Below are 12,079 nucleotides of genomic sequence, written 5' to 3'. Positions count from 1 at the left end.
CCTTGATAGCTTGTTCAAAATTGAGAACTTTTCGATTAACTTGGTTTCCAATCATGCCAGCATCCATCTTGGGATCCATCATTTCAATGGCAGACATGGCTTCAAAAAGACCAAATCTGCAAATAAAAAACATGACCACACAAATTGTTCTTGAACCAGTTAAGTTTACCCAGATTCTCACAATGATATAAAAATTATTATAGTGCTTTAAATTAACTATAGTATATAGTTATAGTTATAGTATATAGTATAGTATTCTATGTATTTAATCTTCCCAATTTGCTACCACTTCTATTTCAACTAAATAGAAACATAACATAAAAATTATTCCATGTATTTGTCATTCAAATTATTTTATAAGCACTGTGGGAGAGAAAAGAAAACAAAAGATTTTTTTGTATTTCTTTCAAAAAGGTCGCACATCAGAAATTTTGGAAAAAAGATCAACTGATCTATAATGGATTTCACTTTGCCTTTAAATAATATTTCTCCATTTAATGTTTAGAAAGCTGTGTTTGGAATAATCATCAAACATTTTCTTTACATATTAAATGATAGTAATAATCTGGCACATTACTGTCTGTAATGACCCAAGTTCTGGCAATAACATAATGAAAAATAATCCAGGAATCCTCTTATTTGTGTCTGGTATTTATGAGTTATTAGCCATAAGAGCAGACAGCTGTGATGCACTGTGGACTGGTTAGGAAGTGTATCATTAACTGAGATATGCCTCAAAAAAATGGGACAGGAACAAAAGAAGCTTAAAAGAAAGTCTGACAGGTGATGAAGCTACTGACTTCATATTTTGCTTAGTCTAAGCTATTAGATTACCAGGAAAATAAAGACATCTACCTTGTTACACTAAATCATTTCTCTCAGAAAGGCAGCAGCAACGAGAAAGCAGCAGCTTTTAGGAAACAGACTCTTTCCTGCAATCCCTCAAATCTCTTAATGCTTCAAGATAATCTGACAATATGAACATGGTATTATTGAAGGCAACTCTAGTATATGCTAATCAAAACCCAAATGGTATTTTTCAAAGAGGTTGTCAAGCCAGAACAGAAAATATGCAAAAATGGAAGAGAATTTTTTTAGCAAAAACAACAGAGATTCATCAAGTATCAAAGACACTATAAGATATAATAATTGAAAGCATCCTAGAACACACAGGTCAATAAAAAAACAGCCTAAACACCATTGCTGAAAAAATTATATGTGATAAAAGTAGTGAAAAACAATGGGTTAATCAATAAATACTGTTGAGACAAGTGGCTAACCATCTGGAAAAAAGTGAAATCTTTGATTTACACAATTTCAAAAAGTAAACTTCACGCAGATTTAAGTTCTAAACCTAAAACATGCAAACAAAAGACTTTCTAATAATTTATAAAACGAGTTGATATATACAACTGTGTAAATATTTTAAAATTTATATGCGCCAATAATAAGCCATAGCTGGAACTCCATAATTATCTAGGATGGATATTTTTAATATAATTTTCAAAAAGTTATTATATAGAGTACAACCACCTGGTATAAATAAATAAGGCAAGTACTCAAAAAAAAAAAAAAAGAGGCAAACATGAAAAAGAAAAAATGCATATTAATAATAATAAAGTGCAAAGCTGCTCAAATTTAAATGTAATCAGGTAATACAAAAAAAAAAAGATAAATTTCTTTGGCCATTCAGAAAGCTTTAAAAACATATTTATTTTTTTTTTCATTGGTGGGAGTGTAAACTGATACAGACTTTTCTTTAGAAAAGCCTGACTCAACCCATTAAAATCCAGTCATTTGATTTCTAGGCTTCCATCCTAAAAATCTTTTGTACATGTATACCAAAAGGCTTGCAGAAATTAAGTGTCTTGAATTTTCCCATGTTACCAAAAATATCGCAATCTAAATGTCCATCAATAGGGATACCACAGAATAAATTACAGTATAGCCATTTTATAAAATACAAACCAACGTTAAAATGAACAAGGTAGAGCTTATATACTAACATGGAAAGATCTCCAAGATAGATCTCCAAGATATACTGAATTGGGAAGGAATTTTCAAAATAATACATACTGCAGATTCGCATTTACAATTAACTAATATTTTATAGATTTTTACTCATGTAAATATATTCCTTTGTAAGTCTAGAAAAACATGCAACAATCTGATAACAGTGATTATCTCCAGGCAAGGAACAGACATGTGGGGGAGTGGTGGCAGTGTCATGGGAAGTTTTTGTTTCATCCCTGAGGTCTGAATTAGCTTAAAAGTATCCATTTATTACTTATAAGAGAACAACTAAACTAAGTTTTTAATGGCACAATTAAAACCCTAGTGAGGTATCTGCTTAATTAGCAAACCTCTACAGAAACTGTAGTAGCATTAGGTTAGCTATTTCATTCACCCAACAAATACCACAAGCACCTAATATGTGCTAAGCATGGTTCCAGGTACTTAGAATACATAAGTGAGTGAACAAATTTGCCTGCCTTAAGGAAGCTCACATTCAGTGGAAGGAAACGGACAACAAACAATAAAGATAAAAAGTTACACAGCATGTTAGAAGACTGTATGCTAGGCAGAAAATACAAGACAGCTAAGAAAGATACGAATCACAAGAGTGTAACTTTAATAGATAGATGGTCAGGAGAGGCTGCTGGTAATCATGTTTTCTGGGCTAAGCCTAATACCTTGTGGGAAATGAAGACAGCCTGGTCCCTCTAGCTATCTTCTTACACATCTTGTTCCATGTCAGGAGCCACACTCTTCTGCATTAGCTTGGGATAAGGTTTCATTTTATCTTTCCTAGAATTGCCTGCAGCACCAAAATGATGCCCTAGAATGGTTCTTAGTGTGGTTAGTCCCTGGATCAACAGCATCAACCTCATCAGGGAACTTGGTAGAAATGCAACTACTGCGGTCCCACGCCAGACCTAAAGAAGGATCTCTGGGGGTGGGGCCCAGCAACATGTGTTTTCAATGTGTGGGATGTTTGATTCACACTAGAGTCTGAGAAGAACTAAATTTCAGGGTCTACCCTTGCTTCCTAAATATCCAATCTGGGCCACTAATTAAACATTTTATATTTCTAACCTTGAAATTGAGCCTGGCCAGATCAGTATGGGAACTGAGGATATATCTATGGTAGTATAAATAGAATCAAGCACCTCTCCTTTTTCACCTTTCCAGGGATTCTGGATCTACTTTCATCCAGCCATTATCTCACTTATCTCTCTGGTTATCAGCCAGCCTATTACAGATAACATACAGCCTGTAAGCTTTCTTCAAGAAATTTCACATCCTATATATCTAACTCTCAAGGAAAGAACCATGAGGCAGTTTCCACTAACTATAACCATTTTTATCACAACCAGGGCCAGATACCCCAAAATAACTCACCAATGTTAAAAATATATTCATAAATCATTTTCTTTTTACAGCTTTGAAATGTAATATTACCCAGGTCCCAAGGAACACCACTGCACACAAGGAAAAACATGGAAATATTACATTACACTATTTCAAATGACATAAATACTTACAGCTTATCATGAAGCAGTTCTCCCAATTTTAATTCTAAAAGAAAAAAAAAAAGAAAAATCCTTTGAATAATACAATCTTAGTATTTAAATTTTAATTCTAAGAAAAAAAGTTTTGTTTGAAAATGAGCTTGCATTAAACTTAATTTTCTTTTTTTTGAAAGACTTTATTTATTTGACAGAGAGAGATCACAAGTAGGCAGAGAGGCAGGCAAACAGAGGGAAGCAGGCTCCCCGCTGAGGAGAGAGCCTGATGCGGGGCTCAATCTCAGGACACTGAGACCATGACCTGAGCCCTAAGGCAGAGGCTCAACCCCCTGAGCCACTCAGGTGCCCCTAAACTTCATTTTCGAAGAAATGATTATTTGTACTCAATTACTAATATAATGCCTTCCACAGAATGAATAAACTCTTTAAGTTGAACTTTTTAGAATTAGCAAACAACCCACCATGGGCCAAAACAATCTAATCAGAATTACCAACCTCATTTTAAAGTATTACTAGTATATTTCCCCCTAAGTATACTTTTTCACAGAACTGATTGCTATTTCACAAGTTGTTTTTAAACTACTTGGTATCAAAATCTAACCTCTATTTGTCCCAGGAACAGTACCAAAGTTGTTTAAAATTACATTTTATTTTAATGTAGAAAACATGAGTAAACAGCTAATCAAAACAGTATTCAAACCCTATAAAACAAGTCCCAACCTTAGGTGCATACTGGTATCAACTCTAGAACTCGGGAAAATCCTAGCATCCAAGCAGCACCCTAAACCAATTAAATTCTAGGGGTGGGGCCTCTGCAGTCGTTTTAAAGCCCTACAGGTGATTTCAATGTGCAGGGAAGGTGAGAACCACTACCACAACATTTTAAGTAGCTTAAGTATTGATGGTCAAATCTTGTCGAAGGTGCAAAGCACTAGTTTTCAGCAGTTCTCAAAGATGGTCTGGGAACCCAGGTGGTGTCTGTAATATTAAAATTACTTTCATAGAAATATCAGGGCACAGGGGTGGCTCAGTCAGTTAAGCATCCAACCCTGGATTTCGGCTTAGGTCATGATCTCAGGGTTGTAAGACTGAGCTCCGTGTTGGGCACCACGGTGAGCACGCTTATGATTCTTTCTCTCCTTCCTCTGCCCCTCCATCCCTGCTCTGTATCAGTATATTGTGCACATACTGGTGTGCTCCCACTCACTCGCTCTATCTCTCTCTCTCTTGAATAAATAAAAATTACTTTTATAGTAATACTAAAACGTTGTCTTTTTCATTGTGTTGACGTTTGCACTGAGGATGCAAAAGCAATGCATAAAGAGGAAAAATTTTTAAATGGGGGGTGGGGCTACACTACTTTAGTTTCAGCACAAATTCACAGTGGCCCCAAGCTCAACAGTGTATTCTTTACCTCCATGCACTTGTAGTTAAAAAAGACAATTTTTTTTTTTTTAATTTCACTTAAGAGGTCCTTGATGAAGCAGTAAAATTATTAACCTCAGGACTGGGACCAGGGTACAGCAAGTGAAGCACCTCCCATGAGAAATTTTAAAGAGTGACTCATTTTCAGGTAGCAAATTCTTAAATTTTACACCCTAGGTGCCTCAATCACTTCCTTCTCGTGTGGCCCTGACTTATCTGATTAAATCCCTATCTCTGAGTACATCTTTTAAATATTCTATTTGACAAAATGGAAAGTTACAATCAAACACTTTTGCTACATACCAATGTAAGACGTTGTCTTAAGGAGAAGCACTTGCACAATTATGGAACACCATTTTTACTTGAATGGCCAAAATGTACTTATTCAGATATTAGAATATGTCATTTTCTTGAAAATAAATGAGTTTGTTGCTTTAAGAAAAACAATTGACATTTGTGTTACCAATAATAAAATTTGAGCTTTTAGGCAAAAATTAGAATTTGGAGAGACATATCTGACACTGTGAAACTGATAGATTCCCAATACTTAAAAAAGACTTTTCTGATGATACTGGTGGTGATATTAACAAATGTGCTTTTCAGTATTGTGTAATTTCATCAGCATTTGGAAGATCTGCTTAACTCGGTGAACCATTATTTTCCAAATGGCAACAAATGTTCCAAAATCAGACATGGATAAAAGATCCATTCAAAGTTCAAGGCAGACCAGTGGATTTTAATGTAACAAAGAAAGTCCACTCATATGTCTTCAGATTCCACATCACAACTAATCTTTAAGAAACTACTACCTGTCAAGTTTTGTTGCACTGCCATATCAAAGAAGAGGATCCACAATTATCTTTAATGGTTCCTCCATTTTTCAACTACATATTGGGTGAGGCCAAATTTACCTCATATACTTCAAGCACACACACAGATAGCGAATTCAGGCACCCTCTGTTATGCTGACATTAAAGAGATTTTCAAAAATATAAAACTCCACTCTTGTAAGTCATTCTGCTTTGAAAAATATTGATTTTCATTAAAAAACAACATGCAATGGATTTATATTTGTTTTTAAATGAATTCCTATTTTTAAATTTTGCTTTAAATTTTAATACAGTAAACTATATATATGTTAACACAAACAATTTTTAAGAGTTTAAAAGTGTAATTTTTAAGAGTATAATGGGATCCTAGGGGCTTCTGGGTGACACTGGCTCAGGTCATGATCCCATGGTCCTGGGATCAAGCCCCAAGTACTGCTCTCTGCTTGGCAGGAGGCCTGCTTCCCCCCTCTCTGTCTCTGCCTGTCTCTCTGCCTACTTGTGACCTCTGCCAAATAAATAAATAAAATCTTTAAAAAAAAAAAAAGTATAATGGGATCCTGAGGCCAAAAACTTGGAGAATTGCTGTAATAATTTATCAAATACTTAAGGTAGATTTGGGTACCAAATAGCTTCATTAAACATAAAACACTCCACAGACTTAAAAACAAGCCAATCACTCTGGGCCTTGGTCTCCTATCTGTAAAATGAAGGGCTGAACTAGCTGACTCTCATTAGGTCCCTCAAAATACCAGTAATCAGAGAGGTCTGGATGCTCAGTTAATTAAGCAACCAATTCTTGATTTTGGCTCAGATCATGATCTCAGATTCCTGGGACTGAGCCCCACCTTGGCTTCACACTCAGTGCAGTCCATTTATCCCTCTCCCTCTGCTCCTCCTCACACATGCATGTGCGTGTGCTCTCTCCCACTCTCTCAAATAAATAAATAACTAAATCTTAAAAGGAAAAAAAGAAAAGAACAGCAATCAGATCACAGTAAACTGTAGGCAGGAAACTTTAAAATTTACTCAACTAAGCAGAGTGCAAGCCCTCTCACTGCATGATCAACAAATGAACACAGAATCATGATATTCTACAGCACTACAGACCTGAGTAGTTTGGGTCTTATCCAACTAGGCTGCAAGTCTCAAAAAATTTAATGAGAAGAATGTTTTACATTTATCATTAACAGTTAGAGCAATGAAATCATCACACATCTTACAGTCCTTGGAAAATTCCACAGTACTAATAAAGAGAATATGAGTCAAAAAAGCAAGTTAACATCTCAGTATTATATGGAAATAGTTTTACCATGGAAATTATTTTGACCTTCCATAACCTTTAAAATGGTCTCGAGGATCCCAGGGATCACAGATATACCTAACTGTTGAACTAAATTAACACAGTGATAAAAAAAATAGTTACTTCTGGAGCGCCTGGGTGGCTCAGTGGGTTAAAGCCTCTGCCTTCGGCTCAGGTCATGATCTCAGGGTCCTGGGATCGAGCCCCGCATTGGGCGTTCTGCCAACAGGGAGCCTGATTCCTCCTCTCTCTCTCTCTCTCTCTCTGCCTGCCTCTCTGCCTGCTTGTGATCTCTGTCTGTCAAATAAATAAATAAAAATCTTTAAAAATAAATAAAATTTAAAAAAATACATTAAAAATAGTTACTTCTACTTTTATGTAAAGCCTTAAGTAGGTGCAGCAGTACATAATTTAAAACACTCACAGCAAAGGAAAAAATTAAATATAAGGAAAAGCTGATGATTCAAGGGTTTTTTTTGACTACCTTGACAATAAACTGCCTTTTTCTTTTATCCTCACTCTCATTCATATCCTCACTCTCATTCATATTCTCACTCATGAACAGATTTGTTGTGAGAGAAAATTTTTTTTTTTAAAGATTTTATTTATTTGACAGAAAGAGATGACAAGCAGGCAGAGAGGCAGGCACAGAGAGAGGAGGAAGCAGGCTCCCTGCTGAGCAGAGAGCCCGATGTGGGGTTCGATCCCAGGACCCTGAGATCATGACCTGAGCTGAAGGCAGTGGCTTAACCCACTGAGCCACCCAGGCGCCCCTATATGACAAGGCAAATAAATTTTATCATCTTATAAGTGAACAGATCATGTGTAAACTGAAGTTATAGATCATTGAACAGATTTCCACCCATAACATTATAAAGGATGGTTAAGTTCCCAGCTAGGTACCCTATGAACCCCTACTGAATCAATAGGTTGAATGATACAGTTGAAATCAGTATCATTGTAATTGTGATATTTAAACCAACCAATTGAGGTTTACCAGGCAGTAAAGGTGGCAAACTGCAACTACTTTTAATTCCCTCCTGAAATCTCATTAAAACAACCAGAGGAAAAGTGTGTGTGTGTGTGTGTGTGTGTGTGTATTTAAGAAAGGTATACACTCCAAAGAAGAAAAACAGGTACAATAAAATTGGGGAAAGTTGCAAATAAAAAGACAAATTAAGTAGTTATTTAGCAAAGTTGAGAAAGCACAATCCTAAAACCAGGAGTGAAGAAAGCAAAAACCAACCCGACTTACCGCTTACAACTAAAAGTGCAGCTAAAGGAAGGCTAAAACATGAAGGACTAAACTGTCAGACAACACAGAACCCTGTCCTATTTACAGAGGATAACTGGCCCTCCCTAACCCCACATACTGAAGACTTTTTTTGAAGAGGGCAAAACCATCTCCGAGACATAAGGTTATTGGAAGGCCAGGTACAGTATGGGAAGAGGGAGCATTAAGCGAATATGTAAGAACCCCAGATCTCTTCCCCACTTAACTGTTAAATGGTAGGCAATCAAGTCAGAGCTTCAACTTCAAGGCAAGAGATTAGATAAATTTGCCAAATACAATTTCTAAGTACAATCTTTAGAAATATTTTTATAGAAATTTCATTTATTTATATTTATGCATTTATTTATTTTTCATATATGAAAAATATTCATTTATCTATTTCTATAATAGCAACAAAATTTATAAATACAATCTTTCCAAGTAGAAAGAGCTAAATAACTTATATCAGATTTTTTTAAATTTAATTTTATTCATATTTATTTTTTAATTTTTAAAAAATTTTTATTAACATATAATGAATTATTAGCCCTAGGGGTACAGGTCTGTGAATTGGCAGGTTTACACACTTCACAGCACTCACCATAGCACATACCCTCCCCAATGTCCATAACCAAACCACCCTCTCCCTCCCTCTTCCTCTGGCAACCCTCAATTTGTTTTGTGAGAGTCTCTTATGGGGGGCGCCTGGGTGGTTCAGTGGGTTAAGCCTCTGCCTTCGGCTCAGGTCATGGTCCTGGGGTCCTGGGCTCAAGCCCCACATCGGGCTCTCTGCTGAGCAGGGAGCCTGCTTCCCCCTCTCTCTCTGCCTGCCTCTCTGCCTACTTGTGATCTCTGTCTGTTAAATAAATTTTTTAAAAAAAAAGAGTCTCTTATGGTTTGTCTCCCTCTATATCAGATGTACTTTACCACAAAGCCAAGCCAGAAAAAAAAGAAAAACAAAAAACAAAAAACAAAGCCAAGTCAGATCACTTGATAGCGATGGTCTGTCAATAAGTCCCACTCAATAATTCAGAACTTCCAATTGGCTTTTTGGTCTCCCACCTTTAGACATGCAACAAAGAATTCTTAGATATCTGAAGTAATGCCCAAAAGATACAAACTAAAGGAAACAAACTAAAAAAAGAAAACACTAGTTGGAGGAAAGTATGTAGAAGAACAAACATTTAAAAGAACTATTATCCTTAGAGAGATAAAAAAGTGCAACCCTGAGACAAAAACAGGACTTTTGACTTTTTTAAAAAAGGGAGAAAGAATATTAAGAAAAAAGAAATCTTAAAAATAAAGAACATTACAGCAGAAAAGAAAAATACAGTAAGTTTGGAAGAGTCTTATTCCATTCAGGTTGCTACAACAACAACAAAATACCATAACCTGGGCAGCCTATAAACAATAAACGTTTATTTCTCACAGTTCTAGAATCTGGGAAGTCCAAGATCAAGGCACCAGCAGATATTTGGTGAGGGCCCACTTGCTAGATGGCCATCTTTCTGCAGTAACCTCAAACAGCAAAAGGGACTAATCCCATTCATGTGGGCTCCACTCTCATGATCTAAGCACCTCCCAAAGGTTCAAAATCCAAAAAATAGACACTCCCTAAAGAGAATACAAAAACAAAAACAAAAATAACAAAAAAACCCAATGAGGAAATAGAATAATTAAAGTTTCCTAGAAATGAAGGATAAGATGAGAGGACCTCAGAGCTGTCAACCAGGCAAACCTCAATGAAAGGTGTGTATATAGGATCAAACAGAAATCTTAAAAGGTTATATATGAAAGTTATCAGAATATCATCAAACTTCCTAACAGCAACATCAGTGCAAAAGCATCAATGGGTCATGCCCTCAAAATTATCAAAGGTATCCAGAAATATTATATTATCAATAAAGTGGGAGGACAGAATAAAGACATTTTCAGACATTCAGAGCCTCAAAAAACTATCTCCCATGCTCTCTACTCAGGAGGAGAATAAAAATGTCTAATCTTTTTTTTTTTTTTGACAGAGAGACACAGCAAAAGAGGGAACACCAGCCCTGGGAGTGGGTGAGGGAGGAGGAGGCTCTCCACAAAGCAGGGAGCCTGACCGGGGAGGGGGGTGAGGCTCAATCCCAGGACCCTGAGATCATGACCCGAGCCTAAGGCAAATGCTTAATGACTGAGCCATCCATGGCCCCAAAAATGTCTAATCTTGATAAAGTAAGAAACCCAGGCTGATGACCCTGATGACCTCAGGATTACACGATGTACAAAGGCAAGAAGTCCACACTGGAGCAATAAGTAAGAGGCTTGAGGAGAAATTTCTTCAAAGAGATGAAAATGACAGTTTGTCTGAGGTATGTGAATGTCTCAAGGAGATTTAGAAAAGGGGTAAGGAGACTAAAGTAGAATTAATGATAACTACATAGGTTTGGGGTAAAAAAAAGTTTTGTGTAACACAGAACTGTGCAGGAAGGAAAAAGTAATAAAAACTTTACTCTTTGGCTCAGCCATGGATAATATCTGCATATTCATAATGTAGCTCCAACTACATGGATAGATGTTGGCACCATATGGATAGAAGTCCATAGATGATGCCAAACTGTGAATGCAAGGAATTAAGAACTAGCAGTAAAAGCATACTATCTAGAATTATGGATAGTGAAATAACCAGCCAAAATAGGGAAAGTGATGACTTCTGAAGACACCTTTTCTGTTTACCAAAAATGACCAACATAAAGGAGAATTCACAATACCTGCCTAAAGAGAAAATCTGATAAGACGCATTCAACAATGCAGAAGAGAACTCAAAGTGCATCAAAGGTATCATTCTCTTTCCATAGCCTGCTGTATGTCAAAGCTAGTTGTTAGAGGTGTTAAGACATCCATCCATATGTTCCTTTCCTGAAAAATCCAGAGTCAGAAAGGTTAAATGGTAGTTGAATATTACTGAAAATAATCTAAACAGAGTGAACTACATAGCACTACTGACATTTTAAAATAATTTAAAATAATTTAAATTTAATTTTAAAATAATTACTTCTTTGTGGGGGCTATCCTGTGCAGCATCCTTGGTGTGTACCACCAGACATCAGTAGCAGCCCGCCTCCTACTGTGACAACCAAAAATGTCAAAAAAGACACTGGGAAATGTTCCTTGCAGGGCAAAATCAATCCTGGCAGATAATCGCTGATCTACAGTGACCCATAATTACCAGTGCTGCCCAGCCCACCTACACTCTTCCATTGAAAACATTCTTGATAAGATGTAACAAGAAAAACATAATTTTCATCACCAAAATCAAAATCACTGGAAAAAAAAAAGTATTTTACAGGTTGCCCAGATCTTTCACCAAGGCAATTTCTACTCATCTTTTTCTTCTTGGAATAAAGTGCTAACAGCAAATTCCTAGAACAATGATTCTCAAACTGGTGTTTATGAATTCAGAGGAAGAGGAGTCCATGAAAGTTTTATTAAGAATCTACATTTTTTCTAAGGTAACTATTAAATGTTATGCAATCAGTTCGATAATTTTTTTTAAAAGATTATAGATTACCAAATGGGTAATAACATTATAACCAAGTACTGCTATAATTTCAGCGCCCAGTCTCGTGTTCATAATTATGTTGGTTTCAGGCAATCACCCAAAATGACAGCATTTAATGTAATGCAGTGGTTCTCAAAACTCTGAAGTACAAGATCCAGATACTCCCTAATTTGAAGAAAT

The 12,079-nt window shown here is 36.1% G+C and overlaps 1 protein-coding gene across 4 annotated transcripts in view; it reads right to left on the bottom strand.

The window, feature by feature from the left end:
- NAA35 (N-alpha-acetyltransferase 35, NatC auxiliary subunit) overlaps positions 1-12,079 on the bottom strand; it is a 99,725-nt gene that overhangs the window by 82,169 nt on the left and 5,477 nt on the right. For all 4 annotated transcript variants that reach the window (XM_045086084.1, XM_004774105.3, XM_004774106.3 and 1 more), the window contains exons 3-4: positions 3,546-3,579; positions 2-116 (exon numbers count right to left, since the gene is read on the bottom strand). In XM_045086084.1, coding sequence (XP_044942019.1) covers positions 2-116; positions 3,546-3,579 — 149 coding nt within the window. The remainder of the gene's footprint in view (position 1; positions 117-3,545; positions 3,580-12,079) is intronic.

The sequence above is a fragment of the Mustela putorius genome, unplaced genomic scaffold (genome assembly GCF_011764305.1).
Source record: "Mustela putorius furo isolate JIRA1106 unplaced genomic scaffold, ASM1176430v1.1 tig00000876_pilon_pilon_pilon, whole genome shotgun sequence".
Classification (NCBI taxonomy): domain Eukaryota; kingdom Metazoa; phylum Chordata; class Mammalia; order Carnivora; family Mustelidae; genus Mustela; species Mustela putorius.
The sequence above is the reverse complement of the archived record's forward strand: the minus strand, read 5'-3'. Positions and strand labels throughout refer to the sequence as shown.